This window comes from Nycticebus coucang, chromosome 8 (genome assembly GCF_027406575.1).
Source record: "Nycticebus coucang isolate mNycCou1 chromosome 8, mNycCou1.pri, whole genome shotgun sequence".
NCBI lineage: Eukaryota > Metazoa > Chordata > Mammalia > Primates > Lorisidae > Nycticebus > Nycticebus coucang.
The window spans coordinates 32,385,816-32,411,855 of NC_069787.1; the positions used below are offsets into that span (position 1 = coordinate 32,385,816).

The following is a 26,040-nucleotide window of genomic DNA, read 5'->3' on the forward strand; positions in this document are numbered from 1 at the left end:
GCAGGAGAATCGCCTAAGCCCAGGAGTTGGAGGTTGCTGTGAGCTGTGTGACGCCATGGCACTCTACTGAGGGCAATAAAGTGAAACTCTGTCTCTACAAAAAAAAAAAAAAAAAAAAAATTAAAGAGGTGATCTTACAGTGGAGTGTAACACATTTATTGCATCTTAATTAAAGCAAACCCTGTAGAATGTACCAATAGTCGAATAAAACCTTAGATTTTTTTATTTTTTATTTTTTTTGCTTTTTTTCCTGAGGAACATCTCCTGCCCCTCATTTCCATAAAACACAACTCTGATTTAATGTGCTGGAGCAAATGTTTTTCAACAGATTTGACCTGCTTAATTTTCCTGACAATGTGTACAGTTTTGTTAGAAAGTTACATACTTTTGGGAAGGGATATGAGACACCGGCAAACCAAAACGCCCAGAGGGGCAGCTATATATTACAGGGCTAATCTTCTTTTTTGCATAAAGTGTGTGTGAGCCTTACTGTTTCCGCACACTGTCACAACACATGGCTGCTATATTCTGATCTGTTAGAGCCAAAGTCAGCAGTAACTGTTGTTTCTTCTTTTATTCTTTTAGGAGCACTCTAACTATGGCTTCTTGAAACCGACTTTAAAAGGCTCTGATTTAAAAACAAACAAACAGAACAAAGGAACAACAATAATAACAAGGAAACCCCTTTGTGGAAAGCTGGAGCATTTCCAGAAATACCTTTCAACTAAAGAGCAGGAGAGGGAGGTGCACCTTTGAGACTTGGTTTCTGCATTTTCACATTCATTTTGATAGTTAAGGACATATTGATGGATTTAAGACGTCAAGAACTAGTAAGGAGCAAAAATGAGCACCAGGCTGCTCAAGGAGAGAGGAGTCCTCCCCTAATGAAATAACTAAGAATGCCCCAATCAGGAGGAAAAGTGTGAAGTTTTAAACTTGTGTCTTTGCTCCTGGAAGACACCTGGAAAGTGGGTCCGGATTTACTTTAAATCTGGGGTCCTGCTTGCCGCCTGGGGAGGAGGAAAGAAACTTTAGGGCGAGATCGTGCCAAAGCGGGGCGTTACCCTCTTAGCCAACTTTCTCTCCTATTCTAGACAGCGAGGGCATATCGTTTACGTCTCCTTTACCAGCCGGAGTCTTCAATTCTCCCGCAACAACCTGTAAGTCTCCTTTAAGAGGCGGGGGCCGTCCCTCTCTTTCTCCTCCCAGTCCCCCGCCCTTCACACCTCGGGTGGGAAAAGAGTGTGGGGGCGGGGTGGCCCTCTAGGAGGGAGGGGCGGGATCCTGGCGAGCACACCAATGGTCCCCAAGGCTGGACTCCAGCAGCCAATGAGCAGCAGGTGGGGGGCGTGGCGGGGCGCTGTTGCAAAGCGTCCAACGTGGGCAGGCAGGCGGCCCTGGGGCGCGGAGCCGAGGGGGTGTGTGAGGGCGCGCGGCCGGGGGCGGGGCCTGGGGGACTGGCCGGGACTGGGCCGCCGGGAGGCTTGTGGCAAGCGACTGATTGTTCGGCTCCGTGGTCGGCTGGGCTCTGGCTGGGTGGAGAAGCCCCGCGGCACCCGAGACTGCGCGTCCGCGCGCTCTGCCCGCGGCGCTGGGACAGCGAGGCGCACCGGGCCCTACGAGCGCTGGGCTGGCGGTGCCGCCCCCGGAGCCGAGAGGAGGATGCCCGCCGGCGCCGGGGTTGGGCTGAGAGGCTGAACGTCTTCCTTCGGCAGCGGCAGCGGCGGCAGCAGCACTGCCCTCGGCCGGCGTCGGCGGCGGAACTTGGCGTGCGCGGGAGCAACCAAGTCTGCCCATAGCGTGGCGAGAGGACGAACAACTCCGGCTGAGCACCCCCGGCCCCGATCGGTGGGAGTAGCAGCGAACGCGGGCTAGTCGGCCCGGATGGGCATGGAGTTCGCGGCCCCGGCCGGGTGCTGTGGAGCGGCCCGGGCACCCGGGGCCCGTTGAGCGCCGAAGCCGCGGCCGCAGAGGGAACTCTTGCCGGCGGCCATGCCCCGGCGCGCAGCCTAGTGCGGAGCGGAGCCGTCCGGGACCCCAGAGTCCCCGCGCCCGGAGTTCGCAGCACGCTCCAGACAAGATGGCGCGGCCGGTCCCGGGAGCGCTCGGAGCCCCGCGCTGCTCTCCTGGCCTTCTCCTGTGGCTGCTGCTGCTGCTGCTGCTGCTGCTTTGGCTGGAGCCAGCGACGGCTGTGGCCCGCCCGCGGGCGCCTTGCGCGGCCGCCTGCACTTGCACTGGGGACTCCCTGGACTGTGGCGGGCGCGGGCTGGTGGCGCTGCCTGGGGACCTGCCCTCCTGGACGCGGAGCCTGTGAGTACCTACCACCCTTTCCGCCCTCCCTGCGCTGTCATTTGGGGGACCGGGCGGCGGGGGTTCTTACCCGGCGGAGGTTGCAGAATGGGTTGTGTGTGTGGAGTTGTCTGGGCCGGAAGATCGCCAGCGTGGGGTGGCGGAGGTGGCACCGTGCGTGGGGCTCGGGCGGGAGAGGGCGTGCGTGAGATTCCGCGGGGGGAAAGTGTGTAACCTCGGAGTTGGAGGTGAGCGAGCGTGGGTCGTGAAGGTTTGGGGATCCCGAGGGCGATCTGAGAGCTTAGTGAGTGGGAGTCTGGAGGTGAGAAGTTGGTGTGTGGGAAGCGTCTGGGGCAGAGTGTAGAAAGTCGCTTTGGAGGTCCGTGGGTATGTTTCCTTTTTCCCCTTCTGTAATCCAACTCTTTGGTGTCTGAGTCCCTTGGTCTTCCGGTGGGTAATGAATGAAGGTGATTCTTGGCTCCAGTCTTCCATTTACATTATTTATTAGTGAGTGTGTGCGTGTAGTCGCCTCTTGATCCTCAAGGACCTTAGTGGCCTGACTTGGCTCTGGCTAGGGCAGAAAGCAGGCTTCCCTGGGGACCCCCAAGTTAGAGAGCTTTGACAGCTCCGCGAGTACCGGGAGTGTGTCCTTTCCCACATGGTTGGCATTTTAGGGAACTGTGTTCCAGACCCTTCCTGTCGATTCCCTAGGGCCCTATTGGGCTTGATGATCCATTGGGGTGGGGCCCACCGTCTAGAGTTTCTCCTCCATAAATGGTGCAAATTAGTTTTGAAGTAGCCTGCTTCAAGAGAAGGTGCCAGAGGTTTGGCTGATTTAAGCAGAGTTTGTTTCACCGAAAGAGACTCTTCAGTGTTGTCAGGATTTTGGCCTATTAGTACTTAATGGGACACTTCTTACAGGATATTTGGCAGGAAAAAAAGACATTAGACTTCTGTAAACATGGTAGAATAGAATAGCTTTCTTCTGCTTCTGAAAATTCTGGTCCATGAGTCAAAGCCTGTGGAGTTATCAGTAATTAGCATCTCTGTAGAACTATTAGTACCTTCTAGAAAAGGCCTAGCTTGAATAGTGCATTTTACAGTTGAATAATTGGACATCTTTGCTAGAACATAGAAGAAGTATAGCAGTAACCTCAGGCATGACATTGGCAATTTAAAAAAGAGAAACTGGTGACATAAGTTTTAACCAATACCTGCTTGATCAAAAAATGTGGTCTGATAATCTGACTGCCAAGAGGAGAAGAAGAGACGTTAATTTCTTTCCAATTGGAAGATCCTGTACCTCTCAAAATGGGGCATGAATCTTTTTTTTTTCTTTTTCCAGTTTTTGGCTGGGGCTGGGTTTGAACCTGCCACCTCTGGCATATGGGGCTGGCGCCTCAGTCCTTTGAGCTACAGGCACCACCGGGGCATGAATCTTTTATGTGGCCCAAGAGACACACTGCTCCATGAGCAAGTACTCCGGAGTTGGAAAGCTGGCCAGGACCTTTTGATCACTGTTGGGTTTTCTCTTCAATGTCTGCTGCTTCTGTGGCATTCACTGACTTAGTGAAAATCAGGGGTTATAGGGTAGGTTTTAACACAGGCGGCAGTTGTGGTGAGTACTGGGAGATAGAGCCCTGTGTTGCCATTAGGGAGTGTTTTATTTAGCTGTGGTAGTCTGGGGCTTTGTGATTTTTTTTTTCTTTACATATTTAAGGTAGTTTTTTTTTTTTTAAAATAGAATCATGTGGGCAGAATCAGATTAACTTCTTAAGTGTTCACCTGTTGGAAGAGTGACTCCCAATGCCATGTGTCAGTGGCTTTGTGGGTAAAGCACTTAGTTTTGAAGCAGTAACTTCCGAGAGAGGACAGGGTGTCCTCTTATTTGCACTTGCCTGTGGTCACAAGATTTACTTTGCCTTGCCCTTTAATTTTTGGAGTAAAACATACTGGTCTTTTTTTTTTTTAGACTTTCTGTTGCCTAGGAGTGACATTTCATGTGGGGCAAATACCTTAAAACTTGCAATCTCTCTTTTACTCACACATTTGATGATTACAAAGTACCAAACTGGGTATTTTGAGCCTCAGTAGAGTTAATGATACTGATTATGTCAACTGATTAGATTTTAAAATGTGAGCAGTGTGATTTCTGGTTAGTATATGGTAACATAGTATACAGTACAAAGTAGCCATCCTTTGAAAAGCATTTGTTAAGCTATTTCTGATTAAGGAAAAATCAAGCAAATGTGGTTCTCCCCACCAGATTTAAGATTTCTCCATTTAAACTATTAGTCCTAATCTGAAATTTCCATAAGGATGTTTATACTGCTTACATTCTTGCTTAAGATTCAGCAAGACTTTAGGGGAAAAATTCTATATAATACAATAAAATATCTTGCAGTTTCACCAAGTTTACAAAAACTCTCTAAGTCCATTGTGTCTAGAAAATGCTTTGAGCTAGTTTATAATCCCATGAACTAGATTTACTGCAACTAGTTCAAACAGTTCAGGCTGTGGGTTTGAGATAGCAGAGGACTTGTGGCTTTATGGGACGGACTTTTTTTTTTTGAGTCAGAGTCTTGCTTTGTCACCCTGGGTAGAGTGCAGTGACATCATTACAGCTTACAGCAGCCTCAGACTCCTGGCCTCAAACATCCTCTTGCTTCAGCCTCCCCAGTAGCTGGGACTATAGCTCTCAAACTCCTTCAGACCTCAAGCAGTCCTCCCACCTCGGCTTCCCCAAAGAAATACTGGGATTAGAGGTGTGAGCCACCATGCCTGGCTTTTTTTTTTTTTTTTACCCATTAAACAAATGGTGCATCTAATTTGGGAGTTGCTACTGGGCCTAGCATGAGGAAAGTAAAACTTTTAGGGAGTGAATTAAATGCACTGTAAATAGAAGAAACAGAATGGAGCTGATGGAATAATAGTTTCATTCCTGGGGCCTGACGATAACTTATTCAGCACAATAACTTATATTAGTAGTAGTCAAGCCATAACTTAGTCTCCCATCCCATTACGTAGGTGAGATTGGCACAGGCCAAGCAGCACATTCATAAATAGTACCAATCCACTGCCAAGCCTTATTCCAACTTCCCAGAACTTTAGACAAAGTTGAACTCAGATGTTTGCTTTCTTTGAAATTATTTTTGAGAACATGGCTTCAGAAGCTAAGAAGTATTAAATAGAAATTGCCTTAGATTCTTACCTGTGGCGTACATTTGAGCAGTATTTGGTCACAAAATACTGCAATTTAGACCGTCTGATAGATGAATGATAGCTGATTGAGATTAGAAAGGGAGGAAGAACGAGCCTCGACTTTTTTGTTCTCAGGGTGGAGGGAAGATGACAGGCCTCTGAAAAGCAAGAACATTCACAGGACACCAAATGTGGTTATCCCAACTCACATTCAGATGAGTTTATTGATTTGAGTCTCTTTGTACTATATGTTTGCAAGGTAGATTTAATCTAACCTTGCCGGTTTGGGCACAGAAGTGATGCTTATAATTACATTAGAAAATAAACACAAACTCTGGTTGCCATTGTAGTTGTGAAGCAAAGGGGCCTTTGTCTTTCAAATTTTACAGCTGTGCTCGAAGGCCCAGGTGTTCAGGGTGTTGTGAATTAAGGATTTGGAAAATACTTCCCATCCTGTTTATGCAAATTAGATTTAAAGTGCAGATAACTAGATTGTTCCAGAACTTAATCTGAGATTCTTTTTTTTTTTAAAGAAGTAAATTGTTAGATCGTTGTATGGATGGTCCTGAAATATTCCTTTCTGCCCATTTTCTTCTTTGTCACCCTATCACTTAAGAAGAACTCAACAGACCTTGAACATATGATTTGTGGGACCAGCAAGGGATTGTTTGGAATAGGGAGCAGTTTAAACATACAGTAATGGCCAAAAAAAAATCTGGAAAGTACAAGTGCTCTCAGAGTTTTAGGGAGCTTTAGCTTGAGCTCAGAGTCCTTTACTTTGCAACAAATGTTAGGAGGCTGGCCTCCCTTCTTGATGGAGGATAGCTTGTTTGTTGCTAGTTGACATCTTATTTGAGTAAGGGGAAGTTTCTGGCAAATAGTACTGGTTGCCTGGAGAGAAAGGCACACTGTCTTAAGTCTTGCTGATATGAGATTATGGCCATAAAATCTAAATTTTGAGTACTGTGAAAATTACAGTGTGTGTCCAGAGACCCCTCAGGGCCTAATATAAATTAATTCTGTATTGTCACCCAGTGTCCCTCTTGCATTTGGGATATGTCAGACCTGTTCCTGTCCTCCTTTTCAAAGGACTGTTTTAAAAAGTAGTGTTTTTATCTCTTTCCTTAATTACATTTGGTTAGTAGATTTCACAAAGTTTGGACTTTTGAATGTATAATCGGTGGGAATTCTTGGAAATGTCTTCAAAAATATGAAGAAAATTCAGTGATTCAGTGTATTGCGATGATTGCTGGTTCCTGGTGAATGTCGCTGTGTCCCAGCTCCCCAACTTCACTGTAAGCTAAAGATTTCCCTCTCTCCAGTGTTAATTACTTTGCCAGGATTCCCCATGCAGCTTCTCCAAGCAATGTTGGGAAGGCCTCTGGCTGACCTCTCCCCCCCACCCCAGCTCACAATAAGAGGGCCTCTCCCCGCATTCTGCAGAGGTGTCTCCTTGGTGCAGAGTCTTTTCAGCATCTTCTCTTTTAGGGTGGACAGCAATGTGGGAGAGAGAACTAGGGTTTTGTGTGACTTAACAATGCACCTGGCCCCTTGTGCACCTGCTGAAGCCCTGAAGTTTTGTTAGATAGGAGTGCTGGATGGAGGTTGTTAAAAATAGCCTATGGTTATTTTAAAAGTGACATCCACAGGAGAGGGCAATCCAGAGAAGGGGTTCATTGAATTGAAAGTTTCTATAAGCAGTAATGCCAGGGTCTTTTCCCCCCTCCTTTTCCTCATTTGTTTAAAACATAAAAGGGATTCCTCTGACTCACCCCATAGGTAGAAGGACTTTAAGTTTCCTTGAGCAAGCCCAACTTTCAACTATTTCTGAATAAGCTTGGTGACATTTACTCACTGGGAACCTTCCCTCCTCTGTGACTGCAATTTGAAACCCTGGGGGTCTTTTAAAAGCGAACGGGACTCTGGGTTGTGTTAATATTCAGAGCTGTTTACAATGGATGCAGTTTCAAAGGCTGAAAGCATTGTCTTGAGACAGGAGGGAGGAGGGGTGGAAGAAAAATTCCCAGGCAGAGGAGGGGAAATATCTAAAAATCTTGAATGTTCACCGGCCTTTGGGAAATTTAGAGACCGTTAGTGTTATTTTTCATCACTTAAGCATGACGTTGAGCCAGTGAGGTTCATTCCATCTGCCTTGTGGCTTCAGCTCTTGTATGTCAAAAATGTGCTTATCTTCTGCTTTTGTTTCAAGTTAAAGTGGGGCAATCAATAAGAAACTCAGATCTGTTTTTATCTCCTCTGCAAAGAAATAGAGGACTTTGAGGTTAAAATTTTTGCTATGGTTTATCCATTGGAACCTGAATTTTTTTTTCTCAAAAGAATTTTATATAGTTGCAGAGTTTAAAATAGCAGTCCAGACTTGACTAATTAATTGGTCAATTATGCTGGGACTGAGAAATTTTCTGCTGAAGAACTTGATGCATAGCCATTGTTGTTATTAAGCAAAATGAATGGACGGAACAAAGTAGTTTGCAGAAAAACATGAAAATTGCAGTTTGTTGATGGTCTAATTGGAAGTTGCCATGGGGCAAGTATGCTTGTGAACTTTTCTTAGCCAAAGGCTTTATAAATGCGTTATGCTTCTTTACTTTTATATTTTATATAATTTAATATCGTATCTGTGTTTTTATCCAGATATTTTATGGATAATCTTCTTTTTTTTTGTAGAGACAGAGTTTTACTTTATTGCCCTCTGTAGAGTGCCATGGCGTCACACAGCTCACAGCAACCTCCAACTCCTGGGCTTAGGCGATTCTCCTGCCTCAGCCTCCCAAGTAGTTGGGACTACAGGCGCCCGGCTATTTTTTTGTTGCAGTTTGGCCGGAGCTGGGTATGTGGGGCCAGTGCCCTGCTCACTGAGCCACAGGTGCCGCCCTGGATAATCTTCTAAAACACAAGTTACAACATCAGTCTGCTTATAAATTTATTAAAAACTGGGCATGGTGTTGTGCACTATCCCAGCTACTTGGGAGTCTGAGGCAGGAAAATGGCTTGAAGCCAGGAGTTCAAGTCTGTGATCGTGCCTGTGGTAGTCACTGCACTCCAGCCTGGACAACATAGCAAAACTCTGATCTCAAAAAAAGTCATTCCATTTTTTTTAGAAGTTGTTTTTCCATTTCCATGAGGTTTATATTCTTTATTTCCTGGTTTTAGTTCTTTATAACCTCTTAACTGGGCATTTGTAACCCAGCTGTCCTCTGTTCTCTGTTTGGGTTATTGATGAGGGAAAGGGTAGGTGGGGATGAAGCTTTCTTTACTTTTACTCTGTGAAGTATGCAGGGGCCCTCATTCCTGGTTGGTCACACCCAGCCCACACCATTGATGTGGTGAAAGGGCTGAAAGTTATTTGTGTGGTCCATCCCTGGCACCTTTACCGACTATGCATGTGGGAACAAAGTTGGATAATTCATGTGTTTAGCCAGGTTCCTCAATGTGGATTCATCAACTCGCTGACAGTTCTAGAGAAAGGTTGGAAAGTTAAGGCCTCAGTAGTTCAAATTTTGCATCCTCTCTTCACAGTCAGTTTCTCCAAGTCAGATTTCCTGGTGACAAGGACTTTTCCTGGGAAGAGATTACATTTGTGATCTGAAGGAGTCTTTTGGGGTGGGAGGATGGCAGGACAGCCTTTTCCTGTAAGAGTTTTCATAACATGTATGAAGTGTCCAACACACAAATTTCACGTGCCTTTGGAAATCTCAGACCAACAAGTGGGAAGCCATGAACAGTTGCAACGAATTATGTAATTAGCAGAAATTATTGAGGTAGTTTATAAATCTATTCCAGTTGTGCAAATACTTCTGTCTAGTAAGCATTATCCTTTCGGGAGGTGGAGGGGTATGAGAAGGAGGCAGGGGAATGAGAGGCCCTTAAGTTAATCATTTTATCCTATTATTTCCCAGGATTTCATTGAAACTGAGCCCTACCAAAATGCAGGTAGTGCCTCTCAGTCAATAGCTTGGAAAAATGCAGGTGCTCTGTTCCAAACAGGGTTAGGTTACAGAGTTCGGGGTGACTGAATCCTCACTGTACTCATTTCTCTTTGGAAGGACTTGAGGGAGGATGTGAAGGGAGGGGAGACAATAGTTGAGTTGTATGCAGAGAAAATTTTTTGTTTGTTTTGATCTATTTACAGTCATATGGTAACTTTGCAGAGGACACGGGCAGTGAACACAGGGTCATTTGAGAAATCAGGCAAGGATGCCACCTGAAAAGCCGTTTACCATTTGCTGTTGCTCCTTGTGCACCTGTCCCTGAATTCCTTCCCCAGTAAAAGGCCATGATTCCCTGCCTTGCCCACATGAACGGCTAAGATTGTTTGCATCTTTATTACTATTTAATCTAGCAAAACCGGTAAGGCCCATTGTGTGAACATCCAATCCGTTCACCTCTGCAAGTCCTAATACATCTTGGTTTCCTTATGAACCAGGATGCGGGTTCCAACCACTACTTGTTCAGTTTGTTTTGGCAAAAGGTGGCATTCAGAGGGTTTAAAGAAAGCATGCCCTGTCTCTTTTTAAGTGCTTTGCATTTATTATTCCTTGAACTTTTGTAGTGCACAGGTCTCTAATCTTTTATGATCTGCAGGTGTTTTCCTTTCTCAAGGTCTCACATTATTAGGAAGAAAATGAATGAATGAGTGCGGATCTCTCCCCCACCCCCAGCAGAATTAACTGGATGTTAGAAACAAAGTAGAGAGAACAGAGATTTTTTTTCTCTTTTTAGCTGATACTGCCCCCCTCCCCCTTTATCTTCTAATACTCCTTTATGCAGCATTTAGCAAATGTTCTCCCCACCAGCTTCCTGTCTTTTGCTCTTTCCACCAATTTATAGTTTACCACTTATCGTGGTCAGAACATACATTGCACTGATAAATTCTATCTCCTGGATTATCTACTTGATGATAGCTTTTAGATACGAGAAGGATAGATATTCTTGCTCTAGTTCCAAATCCTGTATTTCCAGGGCTCTTTGTTTGAAAGCATTTGTATCTCAGGCAGTAGCAAGGGCTGGATAACAAGGAATTGTCAGGCTTGGGCTCTACTTAGTGGAAACTGCCAAGTGATTGGAAAGTAGGCTGTTGCAGATACTAATCTTGTGAGATATGAGTTTTTAAAAAATTTTGAATTAAGGGCGGCGCCTGTGGCTCAGTCGGTAAGGCGCCAGCCCCATATACCGAGGGTGGTGGGTTCAAACCCGGCCCCGGCTGAACTGCAAACCAAAAAATAGCTGGGCATTGTGGCGGGCGCCTGTAGTCCCAGCTACTTGGGAGGCTGAGGCAAGAGAATCACTTCAGCCCAGGAGTTGGAGGTTGCTGTGAGCTGTGTGATGCCACAGCACTCTACCGAGGGCCATAAAGTGAGACTCTGTCTCTACAAAAAAAAAAAAAAAAATTTGAATTAAGGGAAGAGTGATATGCAGTCAGGTTCTTTAAATAAGCTGACTCCCTTCTGTTGGTATGGAGTGTTTTTTTTTTTTTTGTGGTTTTTGGCCAGGGCTGGGCTTGAACCTGCCACCTCTGGCATATGGGACTGGCACACTACCCCTTTGAGCCACAGGCGCCACCCGAGTGTTTTTTTTTTTTTAACCTTTTTATTATGGAGATAGGCAAACATCTGCACAAGTAGACAGAATAACGTAAGAATTCCATGTCCCTGTCGCTTACCTTCAGCAGTGATCAGCTCATAGCCTGTATTGTTTCATCTACCCAATACATTAACAAGTATTTTTGGAAGTCCAAGGCATATTATTTCATCTGTAAATGTATAGGGTTTTTTTTTAATTAACGGCTTTATTGAGATATCATTTACACACTCCACTATGCACGGTAGCATAGTTTTAAGAAATACGTATGTAGGACCAGTGTGGTGGCTCATGCATGTTATCCTAGCACTCTGGAGGGCTGAGGCCAGTAGACTGCTTTAGTTCAGGAGTTCAAGATCAGCCTGAGCAAGAGTGAGACCCTGTCTCAACTGAAAATCGAAAAACTAGCCAGGCATATTGGTGGGCACCTGTAGTCCCAGCTACTTGGGAGGCTGAGGCAAGAGGATCACTGAAGCCCAAGAGTCTGAGGTTGCTGTGAGCTGTGATGACTACAGCACTCTACCCAGGGTGACAGAATGAGACTCTGTCTCAAAAAAAAAAAAAGTATTTGAAAAAAATTTAGAAAAAACTTGACATTTATTTTAAGGGAAATTCAGTAAGCTATATACTTAAAGAATGTTTATTGGGCACATACTGTGTACACTCTGATTTATACATAGTATGTTCTCAAAATACAGGTTTGTTTTTTTTTTTCCTTTTGTGGGACGTGCCCAGGAAGTTATTTTGTCCTAAAGTTCTTTGGAAGAATGTGTACTTATGATTAACTTTTCTCTCCACATAACTCTTAAATTGAGAAATTTCTACCAACCTGTTAATTGTTGATTAGAATCCATTTGTGAACATACATAATTATGAATGGAATGGATCATTTAAAAAGTGATATTTTAGTTATTATTATTTAATAGAGGGATAATTAGCCATTAGTTGTAGTTAAGTCATGAGTCTGAATTGAGTTAACTATTGTTTACTTTGCAAAGTCTGACCCTTCCAGCTGTGGCTACTTGGGGCTGCTTTAAATAGTGTTAGAGGCACCCTGTAAGAAAATCCTCAAAAAGCAAAAGAAATAGGTTCCTGGAACCCTCTGTGCTTGATTTAAACTTCACACACATTTAATAATGCTTTCTCCTAGTAGCTGCTGAATGGTTTGTTTTGTTTGTAGAAGTCCATAGTTTAATTTCCCTAGTTACTTTGTTGGTTAGGGGATTCCATTAGAATAGAATTTGCCCTTGCTGGAGCTTAAATTAGGAATCTGAATGGGAGTTGCTAGTCCTCAAAATTTCATTCACTTTATCATAGTTTATGGAACGATTTCCATGTTCTGCCTGTGAAAATCTAATTCCAGGTAGATTATGAATATTCAATGGTCTTAAAAGATGTCCAGCATGGTCAGGTTAAATTTGTGGATCTATGAAGCTTAATTAAATTCATATGATACTTGATTAGATACAATTATGGTGGGTTTTTTGTTTAAAAACCTGGACGCGCACTCCAAAAGTGTTTAAGAAAAGCTTATGGGGGAGAAAAACTTACAAGTGAAAGATTCTGACCACATATTTAAGTTCTGTTTTGCAATTTGGGAGAACTTCTTTCATTTGATTTCAGCAGTATGGTACCTTGATCCAGCATCATGCCAACATCTTAGTTTTTATTTTATTTTTAATTAAAAAGAATGCGTGTGTGTCTCTGATTTCTTCCTTCCACCTGGGCTGGTGTGAGTTTTCTGGCACACAAGCTCCCAGTGCTTGCAAAACTTATAAACAGCCTTAAGAGCTTGTTGCTTCCAGGAAGTGAGTTGTTGATGCAATGGAGTGATGAATGCAGAAGCTGCAGCTCGCATGGAACCTGTTTCCTTTCCATTTTGGAGGTGAGGAGGTCCAGAAAGCGAACTGACATGTTGTGTCGCTGTTGAGGTCTGCCTCATCCCAAACTCCTCAGTTTCTCAGCTTTGTTGTGGCCTGTGTAGGACTCTTAGCCATGGGCGGTTTGGCCTCATTCAAGGCTATGCTTCATCAATAGAAAAATCAGGAATACCTTTGTGGAGATTTTTAGATTCCTTCATAAGTTCATTTGAAATCATTTACGTTATATTCAGTTCTGGACTGTCCTAAAATAAAGACTGACAGCCATTATTATTTACTTGGGAGTCTAAGAAACTTTATTGTTGTATGTGAAATCTTGGTGCTCAGAACATCTTTCTGGGCAGAACAGACCCCCTATTTTCATTAGGCTTCGTAAAAGGGTCTTGACTAAAGAGGGATTTAAAAACTATTGACCTAAATAAACGGGAAAGATTAGTTTTTTTTTTTTGAAGTTATGAAGCTAGGAATGAGGTAGAATGGGAAACTAGCCCATGCTTGGGCCTCAAGCGGCCTTGGGGTTTTGTCCCTCCCCCGCCACTGATTGGCAGTATGACCTTAGGCTAGTCACTTGATTTCCTGTCTGTAAAGGAATGTATAACTTCTAAGAGTACTCATTTTCAGGTTTATGATTCCATTCTGATTGAAGCAAAGAGGGAATAAACTTTACAACTCATTGGACAGTAAGAATGAATAAATTGATCTGTGTCTAGACTACTTACTTAAAAGTACTCTTTGAATGTTTGGTACTTCCGAATGAAATCCTCAGATGGGTACTGTGAGCCGCAAGGGAAAAAGAAAAAGTTTGTGCATGGGGGGGTCTCAATGAGGGCCCCATTTGTGGGTCTCAGGTACTATTGAGGAGTAAATATGCCACAAAGTCATACTTTCTTTCATTACTGCCTCCCTTTCCTCTCTAGCTCAAAGAAAAGCATGGAAGCTGGTGCACATCCACTTTAGATCTTTGACTTAGGTTTTAAAGAACTTAATGGCTCACGCCTGTAATCCTAGCACTATGGGAGGCCAAATGGCTGGATTGCTCTGAGCTCAGAGGTTCGAGACCAGCCTGAGCTAGAGTGAGACCCCCATCTCTACAAAAAAAGAAAAAGTAAAAGAAAAAGCCAGGCATTGTGGCAGGCCACTGTAGTCCCAGCTACTTGGGAGGCTGAGGGAAGAAAATCGCTTAAGCCTAAGAGTTGGAGGTTGCTGTGAGCTATGATGTCACAGCACTCTACTGAGGGCCACAAAATGAGACTTTGTCTCAGTAAAAAATTAAAAAAAAAAAAATAAATAAATAAAATAACTTCATGTTAATTTTTTAAAAAGGCAACTAATTTAAAGGGCCATTGCTTAGAGCCTTTCTTAGGGCCACCAAAGGCAACTTCTCTCTCAAGCAGGCTCAGTGGGTAGTTGGGATGAGTGAAGTGGTAGGCAATACTGATAAGCTGCCCTAAACACTAGATGGCCTGTCTCATTGAGTAGCAACAACCATTGGAAGGGCAGCTACCATCGCATTGTCTGCCATTTTGAGCTAGCTTGCCATCCTTTTACCAGGAGATCCTTGCGTACCCTTCAAGGTAAAAACTTAAAAACTTAGCAGCCTAATATGTACAGCTGAGTGATCGCTTTCTCCAATTTTGAAGCTCTGTTTTTGGTCAGGCTTGTAACAGTTTTACCCAACTACATAGGTTTGTATTTGGTTCCTCTTCACTAAATACTGCTTTTGAAAATCTTGGCGATTATGATACTAATTGGACTCCTTGTAAGATGTTATTTACCGTGCAGCATCTAGAATCTTTTATTTCCCATGTTCTGAATATCCATCTTTCTTTCACATGGAATTTGTTAGTCCCTTCAGTCAAAATTCTTGGGCTTTTCTCATCCTTCAATTCATTCCTAGCATGTAAGTTTTCAAAGGATAAAACCTTTCTTTTTTTTTTTTCCTTTGAAACAAATTATTGGAATTTGGAGCTTTGGGGATACAGCTAAAAGTGCAATGAAGCCAGAGGCACAATTAGTGGTTTGGAACTTCTTGACAGAATTTTAGTAAGAATTAGGGTCTACTTTAAGGCTAAAGGAAGTAGTTCAAAAACTAGACTTTTTAAAACAACATTCTCCCTTTAAGACCCAAAGATGACCTTTTTCCATTGTGCTCTCTGAAATCTGTATAGGCCAAATAATCTTCCCACCCTTCCGCAAGCCTCTTATGTCAGTTTCAAACATTCACTTTGTTACTCACTTGATCTCGTTCTGGTGAATTTATAATTTATATCTTGTCCTCTCCCAGGGGATTCTCTGATTCTGTCTAATTAGGTAACTTCTCATACACCCGTGACTTGTCTTTTTTTTTTCTCTGCTTAGACTTGAAAGCAGCAAGGATCGTCCAGTTTCATGTACCTAGGAATCCCTTGATTATTTGCTTATCGGCTTATGACTTTCTTTCATGGAACTTGGTATATTCTTTCAGGGCAGAAAGGATCTCAAGATTTCATTGTTTCTCAAAGGAGTTCTGAGGTTTACCCTTCAAGTATGATTATTCCTAATTGGCCTGTATGGAGGACTTAACAGAGGTGTCTTAGAATTTAGAGTTAAGAAGTAAAGGCCATTTGCTTTGTGCTGGGGATCTGATTTCCCTCCCTTTAAGAGGGGCTGAGGTAAAGGGGTAAATTCAGGGACTCTCTTCAATTGCTTCTTGCAATGTGGACCCTCAGTAAGAAGTCATAGCTTGTTTCATGTTTACATGGATGGAGCTGGAACATATTCTTCTTAGTAAAGTATCTCAAGAATGGAAGAAAAAGTATCCAATGTACTCAGCCCTACTATGAAACTAATTTATGGCTTTCATATGAAAGCTATAGCCTAAGAATATGGGGAAAGGGGAGAGGGAGGGGAGGGAGGGGGAGGATGAGTGGAGGGAGGGTGATTGGTGGGATTACACCTGCGGTGCATCTTACAAGGGTACATGTGAAACTTAGTAAATGTAGAATATAATTGTCTTAACACAATAACTAAGAAAATGCCAGGAAGGCTATGTTAACCAGTGTGATGAAAATGTGTCAAACTGTTTATAAAACCAGTGTATGGTGCCCCATGATTGCATTAATGTACACAGCTATGATTTAATATTAATAAAAAAAAAGAAGAAGTTGTAGCTTGTGGTTTGCCTGATTTTGTATGTCAGAAATTTTGGAGAGAATATTTGACCTAAAACAAAAATTATGGATAGCCCTCCCTTCTCTGCTATTTCTCTTTATTTTCTACTTTCTGCTTGAGAACCACTTCAAAGAATCAGATGTGTTGGTGCCAGACGCCGTGCAGTTATTGTTAAAAAGAATTTGGAAATGTAATTGAAAACAAACTTTGTTGAGCAAAGCAGACCTAGGCGAGTTCTTACTTTGTGAGGAGGAAGGGAATTCTAAGTTTTTCCTCTATTTGGAGCTGATGTCTCAGAACACTTGTTCTGTGAGATGAATCATCTGTGAATTCTACATCTGGGAGTTATATATTGGGAAATGGCATTCTTTTTAAATGTAGAAGAAACACAAAAGCTTAAAGTTACAGTGTAGTTGGAAAATTCTAGTCAGAGTTTTAAAATATTAGCATTGAGGTGAAATTGGCAGAGTGATTGGACATGAGGCTGTGATACTAAAATAGACATATCCATATATGGAAAGCAATATGATAGCCACACTTACATAGTGGGACCCTTCTCTTTTATTTTGAGGCAGATGACATTTTTTAAAAATGTCATAAACATCAATCAGAATTATTAGTTAATGCAAATATGACTGAGCATCAGAATTTGTTTGAACTTTGTCTTGAGTGCTTTGAATAAGTTCAGGCCCTGCTCAGCATTGGAAAGCTTAGAGCAATGTAGTGTTTCAGGGTCTTCGGTAAAGTCCTTTATTCCTCCTTTCTGGCTGTGAGGGGTGGCGGTCATGAGGACAGAGCAGCCTTGTTCTTTGGTGGCTCCGTGATAAGAGGCGGCTCTGGCTGCCTGGGTCACCTTGGCATTTTACTCTGCCTCACTTTCATCTCCTGTAAAATAAGGATAATTGTCATGTCCATCCCACTCAGCTTGTTATGAGAACAAAAATGAAATAACTTAACAATTTTAGAATGGGGCCCAACACATAGCAGAGGTTTGAGGGAGGTTAGATATTTTGTTCTGTAGCTATAGCAGTAATAGCAGTTTACATTTTTGGCAGCAGGATACATCGTTGTTAACTAATCATCATCTTCTATGAGGTATTTAGCCTCTTGAGTGGTTTTATACCAGAGTGGTTGAATGACTTGCCCTGGGTCTACCCGTTGCCCCATTTAGAACCCAAACCCACCTCTATTTCTATGCTCGTGTCTAGAACAGTGTGGCCAGTACTGCCTACTTTCTTTCCTTCCTTTCATGTCTGTGAATTCCTTAAGGCCAGTGGTTGGTCCTTTAGCTCTTTGGTGGCTTGAAGCACCTGGCACAGTTCTGGCCACACAGCTGATGCTCTATAAATGGCGCGTTGAATGTGATGAAGAGCGTGCTTCTTCATTCATTGGTAGGCTTGTGTCAGAATCCGTTTTTGGTTTGCCTCTTTGGTGAGAGGGGTGGTACCATGTACATATGTCTTGCCATCTGTTGTTTATTGTTTCTCTTAGGCTGTGGTTTGTGTTCCCGTTCCATGTTTCTTTGGTTTCTAGAGCAACTGCGAATATTGTATGCTCAGGGATCAAAAAAAGTAAACTATTTATAAACAGTAAAGTATCCTTGGGTTTGGAAAGTGTTTTTCTCAAATGCGTGTATATTTGATGGCTTTATTATAATCTCACAGATGTATTGTTAGACAGTTGGCAGATTGAGGCACGTCTAAGAGATGGACAAGTCACAGTCCAGCCTTGGTGATAAAGCCCTGGTGTCAGTGCTGGCCTGAGTGGTCTATTTTTAACTCAAGAACACATAAACAATTTAGCCTGCTGGTGGAGCTCATGTTCGGCCCGAAACCTTTGGCATGCCTTGGATTGCCAGCAGTTTGTGGCACTGAGATGTACGTGGTCCTGTGGAGACTGCCCTGGCCACCACTGACTCATTGCCACACACTTCATATAGGAAAACAAAATGCAACAGAGAGAAGGGAGAGAGGAAGGTGGGATTTGTCCATGATTTTGTATAACCAATTTTATGTTAAACTTTCGTAATATTTCACTGTGTCATGCAGACTTTGGCGGGAGTAGAAAGGTTTTTTTCTCACATCTGTTTTCTGCCACCAGTTTTAGGGGTCTTTGCAGAGTCACTGATTGGACCACATTAATCGTGTTGCTTAAAGCACCTACCTCTCCAGCTTCATTGTGCCTTTCTGTCTGGCTCCATCTCCTTAGGCCACCGCTTGGTGCTTTCTCCAAACTCTGGTTACTGCCAATGCACTATGGCCCTCACCTGCTGTTCCCTCTGCTGGGAGAAAGGTTCCTCCCTCTTTGCCGTGCAGACTCTTATTCATCCATCTATCTTAAATGTTTCTTCGCTAGAAACCATAGCTGACATCCCTTAAATAAGATTCCCACCTTGAAGATTCTGTAATACTTTATATAGAAGTTTCATTTGAGTATTTGGTGAATATCCAACTCCCTCATTTGTCTGTAAGGTCCCTGAAAACACAGACTGGCTCTGTTTCTGATCCACCATTGTATTCCTAGAATCTAGCATGAAGCCCGAAACATATTAAATTCTCAATACAGATATCAATAGACATAGATGTTCATCCTTTTTTTTTGAGACAGAATCTCACTCTGTTGCCCTGGGTAGAGTGCCCTGGTGTCATAGCTCATAGCAACCTCAAACTCTTGGGCTCAAGTGATCCTCTTGCCTCAGCCTCCCAGGTTGCTGGGACTACAGGCCTCTGCCCTGACACTTGGTTAGTTTGTACTATTTTTAGTAGTGACGGGGTCTTGCTCTTACTCAGTCTGGGTCTGAAACTTCTGAGCTCAAGTGATTCACCTGCCTTGGCCTCCCAGAGTGCTGGGATTATAGGAATGAGCCACTGCGCCCGGCCAGCATTCATTCTTTATAGTCTTGTAAGTCCTACAGAAATACCTTTGCCAGACAAGTAGAATAACTTAGACTTCCCAGGGCTTATCTGTCTGTACATTTCTTAAATATACTTTGCCTGTTTGGTATATTTAGTTTTCTCCATACTCCACCAAAATATTAGTGTTGAGAAAAAAAGAGCAATGGAAAGAAGAAGAAACTAATAGACCCAAAATTGAGAAGATGACCTGCAGGGTGTTTACCTACCACATTAAGAAATGGCAATCTTTTTAGTCCTTCTGAGTTTGGGGAAGGTCGCTTTTAAATTTCATGTGCCAGGCAAGTATTGTCACTGAAACTGCTTTTTAGTTTAAGCACCACAGTCAACTGTCTCCCACGTGGGGTCCCTGGGCGCCATGTCCCTGCTGGATCTCGGTGGCCGTCCTCTGTGATGCATTTGGCGAGGGAGCCCATGGTGCCTTACCCAACTGTTGACATGGCCTCTCATCTGCTCTTTTGCTGCAGCTGAGCTTTGGAGTCTGTTTTTCCAGAGTTGACACTTCAGGGGAGAGTGGCTTCTTACATGGACCGAGGCTGTCTAGACACCCTTTCCCTTGTGGTTATCCTGCTCAATTTATGCTGAGCCCTCACCAGGCAGCTGGCTTGGGTTGCTTGGGCCCTTAATTACTTTGCTGATACCTGTGCTTTGATAAAAAAGATGACCATTCTCTCTGTTTGCTGCTGGCAGAGGGAAAGACTGCTTTCCTTGACCAGAGGGAGTTGTAAGAACACTAAGGGCGGATTACCATGCCCTCAGTGGACTGAGCCAAAGTAACAACATAGATAGATAAGCGTCGAGGCAGGAGGCTTTGGGCAGATAGACTCCTGAATCTGGCCCCTGTTAGTGCAGCCCTCAGGTGTGAGGTCTCGGCTCCCACCCCATCCTCAGACACATAGGATCTCTGTCACGGCATAGGACCTTGCTGACACCAGAGATAATAGTGAGAGGCAAGGGGAGGCTGTGTTCTGCAAGTGAGCTTGGCCTCACATGTTTGTTTTTATGGCCACTGAGGTCTAGGGCTGTGATACTGTGGGGAAGCTTTTTATCCCCAGTGAACTGGATGGGGGAGGGCTGGTGTGTGTGTATGCTATTGATTCATAGCCTAGTTACGATGTCTTTAATTACTTTTAATTTCCTGGTAACAAATGTTAGGCTTTTGTTGAATAAAGAAGAAACTATAAAAGACAAAAGAATAATTGATCTCATTATCCTGTGATATCACTTTGGTGCATACATTTCCAGTAATGCCTGAGGCTAAGTACCTACTACTTTGAGTTATATTTTAAAGACTCAATATCATGAATATTTTCCCTGACTTTAAATAAAAAAGTCTAATGTTTTATAACAGATTATTATAAAACTTACTATAAAACTCATAATTAAACTTTCCCTCACATTAGACAGTTACTTTTTTTTTTTTCCTAAACCTTGGCAGACATACTTATGCATAAACATTTTAACTATTTATTTCCTTGGGATGAATCACCAAATCCAAATTGCACTAGAATAGGCAAATTCTCAAGACTTTTTGTACCACTCTCCCTAAGAAAGAAGCTGCCAGTTTTTGTGTGAGCTTGTGCTCCTTTTCCCCCACCCTTACAAGCATTAGAATAGATGGCTGCTGTTTGTTGTGTAATCTGTCAGTTTAATACATGAAAATTGCCTGGGATTATTTAATCTTCATTTCTTTGGACAATGAGGCTGAAGACTTTCCACAAGTTACTCATAGCCATTTCCTTATTGAGTTTCCTTCCTTTTTTGATTCTCAGCCCAATAAAAAATCCTCTTGGTGTCCTCCACTATGTACTTCGGGCTTGAGTACAAGTACATAATCTCTGGCACTAAAGATGATTATGTTTCTGTGAGAGTGCAGGTGTAATTGCATAGAAAACGGTGCTCTAAGCAGGTGTGTTCCAAGTTCGACTCCGAACCAGGACATGCTTTTGGGTTCTTAAAACCGATGTTGACTGTGTGTTTTGGAAGGAAGTGTTGCAGTGGCCCTGTGGGTCCCACACTGCTGTAGTCCTCTGCAGAGCCAGTCTGCCTGTGCCCAGGCTGCCCTGTCTGGGGCCAGCGCGCCTGGTACCTACAGCTGGTAGGAATCAGAGCAGATTAGCATGGCCGAGAACCCTTCAGCAACAGCTTCCAGCAAATGGAAATTATTTTAAAACAAATTGATGTGGTTTTTCTGTCAGACCTACTTGGAGCATAAACAAGGTTGGACTGTTAGCTGCTTCCCTTCTACAAACGAGCCCATGTTTAGAATGTGGCTTTCAGCAAAGTAAACATGGTCTCGAAAGTGAGTTGTCATTGTGTGCCTGTGATTTGAAAAGTAAAAGTAGTGCACTGACATCTTAAGGACAGTTTTGATAGAGTTTCAGACAGGCCTTCTTGTTCATTTGTCTTCCTTCCACAAAGATCACTACTGACTGGTAAGGGGTGATTTGGTGTTAAAGGTAAGGAGTGATTTGGTGTTAAAAGGATTAAGGGAAAGAAATGCCAGGTCAATTTTTTTGGTGAGATAAACATTTTAATTTTGCCCTTTTGCCATGGGGAATATCAAAAACATCTTGTGAAATACTTAATCGTGCGTATATATGTGTGTGTATGCACGCTACAGTTTGTGCATCTTTGAATTCTCTGCCAGTTTGAAAGTGGTTCCCTCACCTTAAGGACAATGTCGGCTTTATTAAATTGACCACAGTTTCCCTAAAAGGCGGAACAGTGCTTTTAATGTTCTGATTATATATTAATGAACAACTAGGCCAAGGGGCACTTGCCAAAAAAGCTACAAAGTGAGAAAGCCACCAATATCAGAGTGAACTTTGCACTCTGAAAGTGTGAATGATGTTGGGTGAAAGGAGTTTATTGCACAAGGGGAGCAACTGGAATCTCTTTGATGTTGGTTAGCATCCTGGCCCCATTAGACTTTGGGCCTTCCCAGTTAACTGCATCTTTGCTGGCAAGGGCAGCACTGTGGCGTGGTCCCTGAGGCATAGAGAGACTTGTTCTTGACCACATAGGACAGCAAAGTATTCCTGTGCAGGGTGAGCCATTCATATTTGTTTTTAAGCAACTTCAACAAATTTTAAGACAACACTGAAATGCATAGTCTCACAACCCCACCCTCCCAACTTTTCCTCTGGAGAGACTTTTCTAGAACTAGCATTATTCTAAAATCTGCTCAACCTAACCACAGAAAGGGGTGAGATCTTAATCTTAATCTAACTAATTTATTTTCTCCCCATTGCAGTGACATTTCCTCTTGCCTTCTGGCTTGTGCTTAATTTTTGAATGGTGGGCCATTGGGAAGCTTGCTTTCCTCAGCCTTATTAAATCATTAATAAGAAGAAATGGAAGGAAAAAATTGCTCTTTGGAAATGTCGAGACTTTGTTTTCTATCAGAGGATGAACTCCAGCTGAGGTTTTCCTACATCTGATACACAGGTGGGCAGAGGGTCATAGTGAGGGCAGTACCATTTGGGAAGCAGAAAGGAACTTCTTGGGTGGGAGGGATGTTTGAAGGGGCTTTAACATTCTAAACTTGGGTATCTTCCCTGGTCCCTCTTCCATGTATCTTCTGGCATTTTGAGGAACAGTAATTTCTGCGTTTTTGTGGTATAGAAGTAGCTGGGTGGCATTTTCTTTCTTTCCTTTCTTTCCCTTCCTTCCCTCCCCTCCCCTTCCTCCCTCCCTCCCTCTCTCTCTCTCTCTCTCTTTCTTTCTTTCTTTGACAGAGTCTCAAGCTGTTGCCCTGGTAGAGTGCCTGGCATCACAGCTCACAGCAACCTCCAACTCTTGGGCTTAAGCGATTCTCTTGCCTCAGCCTCCCAAGTAGCTGGGACTACAGGCACCTGCCACAATGCCCGGCTACTTTTGGTTGTAGTTGTCACTGTTGTTTGGTGGGCTGGGGCTGGATTCGAACCACCAGCTCCGGTGTATGTGGTTATCACCCTAGCTGCTGGAGCTATAGGCGCCAAGCCGCTAGGTGGCATTTTCCATCTGGAATGTTGACCAGCTGCTAAGGCATTGGGACATTTTTTTTTTTTAATAACAGCTTTATTGAGATATAATTCAAATACCACAAAGCCATCCTTTTAAAGTATGGGATTCTGGGTTTTAGTATGTTCATAGAATTGTGCAACCATTACCACTAATTCTAGAACATTTACATCACCACAGAACAAAGCTGTGTACCCATTAGCAGCCCGTCCCCATTCTTCCTCCCATCTCCTGACAACATCTACTTTTGTCTCCTGGATTTGCCGCCTCTGGACATGTCATGTAAACAGAATGACGCAGTGTGTGGCTTCATGTGTCTGGCTTCTTTTCCATAGCATAATGTTCCCCTGTGGTGTAGTGTGTATCAGAATTTCACTTTTATGGCTGAATAATACTCCGTCATGTGGATAGACCACATTTTGTTTATTTATCAGTTGACAGACATGTGGGTTGTTTCCACCTTTTGGCTGTTAGGAATAACGCTGCTATGAATGTTTGTGTATATGTTTTTGTGTGAAAGTATGTTTTCACTTCTCTTGCTTATATACCTAGCAGTAGAATTCCTGGGTCCTATGGTAACTCTCATGTTTAACTTTTTGAGAAACTGCTAGACTGATTCCTAAAGAGGCTTCCTTGGGAATCACTCTTTGTTTACCCTTTGGCATTTTAACCAGCAGTGGATGAAGATTTCTGTTTCTGCACAACCTTGCCAATACTTGTTATTATCTGTCTTTTAAATTTTGAGGGTGTAGTCGTATCTCATTGTGATTTTGATTTGCATCTCCCTAATGCTCCCTAATGAACCAGGAGCATCTTTTCTTGTGCTTATTGGTCATTCGTGTATCTTTGCTGGAGAAATATCTATTCAGATTCTTGGCCTATATTTTAATTGAGTCCTTTGTCTTTTTATTGTTGAGTTGTAAGCAGAACATGTTTTTATTTTTTATTTATTATTATTATTTGAGACAGAGTCTTATTTTGTCGCCCTTGGTAGAGTGCCATGGCATATTCGCTCACGGAAACCTCAAACTCTCGGACTCAAATGATCCCCTTGCCTCAGCCTCCCAAGTAGCTGGGACTACGGGCACCTACCACAGTGCCCAGCTATTTTTTCAGAGATGTGGTCTCGCTGTTGCTCAGGCTGGTCTCAAACTCCTGAGCTCAGGCAATCCACCCACCTCAGCCTCCCAGAGTGCTGGGATTACAGGTGTGAGCCACCGTGCCCGGCCAACAGAGCATGTTTTTAGAAAGAGACAAGTAGTACCATTTTCAGTTTGGGGTATCCTTCCAGGTAGGGTATTCTGGTTTTATCTTCCTCAGGTGGAAAGTTTTTACTTTTAAGACTTTTCAGATCTTCAGACAGAAACATAATGGACAGTTCTTGCTTGGCTAATAAGGAAGGGGGACTTTTTTTTTTCCTTCTCCTCTTAATAATTCCAAGGAAAGGAGAATATGTGGCAGAAAATAGTAGTAGCAGTAGTAGTAAATTTCTCATAGTAAATCCAGATTTGACTCCCTGGGAGAGAGTATCACGCAGCTTTTGTCCCAGGAGAATTGGTAAAATTTGCTCTCTTGTAACTTAAGGAAATTTGTTGTGCTGTGCATTTATTGCAGGGCTGTTTTCTCTGCATTTCCTCTGCTCCAGGGCAAGCCTGCCTTTGCCCACGGATCTGTGCAACTATAAATTAGACAGAAGTGCAGTACTGGGGCTGTCCAAACTCTGGCAGAGTAATTGCTCTGGACAGGTTTATAATTGGGAGGTGTGAAGTACTTGGTGGAGACCAGAAGCTGGGGGAAAGGAGGAGGTATTGAACTTGGGCAGCTGCAGGGTGGTAGGCTGACAAAGCTAATTGAAAACTATGGCCCTGGTGGCTTTTAATGGGTAAGGGAGCTGAGGCCTTGAAACATTTCCCTTTTAAAGCAAGAAACCCAAAGGGAAAGTGGCTTGTTGAGTTACTCAAGGGGTTAGAACTGAATTTCTGCAAGCATTTAGATAGAACCTTTGGCATTGTGTAGAGATTCAGAGGCTCTGATTTTGTTTTTAATTTCCTACTTGTTAGTCTCAGTCTAGATCAGTGGTTCTCAACCTGTAGGTCGTGACCCTTTTGTAACAATGACAATACATCCTGCATATCAGATATTTATATTAAGATTCATAACGGTAGCAAAATTACAGTTATGAAGTAGCAACAAAAGTAATTTTATGGTTGGGGGTCGCCACAACATGAGAAACTATTAAAAGGTCATGGCATTAGGAGGCATTAGGAAGGTTGGGAACCAGTGGTCTAGATGAACCAAGTGTATAGTGGGGGATGCTGGGTGGTGTTAGTGAGCCTGAGAGAACACCTACAGGGACTTGCTGCACGGACAGCACCACCCTTGGATACCCACCAGGTTGGTGGGCTAAGCTCTCCAGACAAATGAGAGATGTTAATTATTACATGGTAGCTTCTGTTAATCCTCTAGTCAGAATTTATGGGGTCAGAGCTTGGGAATCTGCATTTGAAGCTGCTTTGGGAGACATTACATTGGAGTCTTAACTGTGAGGGCTCCTGCCAAAGATTGTGGGCTTGCCCAGGCTCAGCGACAAGTCCTTGTGGTTTTGAGTCCTTATATCGCTGCTCCCCCACCCCTGCACCCCCCACCTGGCCTTCTTGATACCAGGGACTTTCTGGGCTCTGGCCTCAAGGGACTATATAGTTCCTTCAGCAACCAAACCTTGTTCTTCCTTGGGCTTTGCTTGTGCTCCTCTTGATATGCCTTATAATGCTTCTTCAGGTCCTTTCAGAGGGATTTCCTGGGACACCACGGCGAGGGTGGCTGCTGTCATGTTCCTGGAAAGCCACTTTCTTGCTCAGTCTTTTCTTCCCTTCCTGATTGCATACTCCCCAAGGGCAGAGCCTGCTCTGCACCTGTGTGGTCCTGGAGTCCAGCATAAACATTTGAGTGTGTGTGTGTTCATGTCCAGCCATGGGTGACCATTGGCTTTTCAGCCTCTAAAGGAT

The 26,040-nt window shown here is 43.3% G+C and overlaps 1 protein-coding gene across 2 annotated transcripts in view; it reads left to right on the forward strand.

Annotated features, from left to right (window-relative positions):
* Window positions 1-2,080: 2,080 nt before the first annotated feature.
* The window catches only part of LRIG1 (leucine rich repeats and immunoglobulin like domains 1), a 117,960-nt gene continuing 94,000 nt past the window's right edge, over window positions 2,081-26,040 (forward strand). For both annotated transcript variants that reach the window (XM_053598513.1, XM_053598514.1), the window contains exon 1: window positions 2,081-2,310. In XM_053598513.1, coding sequence (XP_053454488.1) covers window positions 2,081-2,310 — 230 coding nt within the window. The remainder of the gene's footprint in view (window positions 2,311-26,040) is intronic.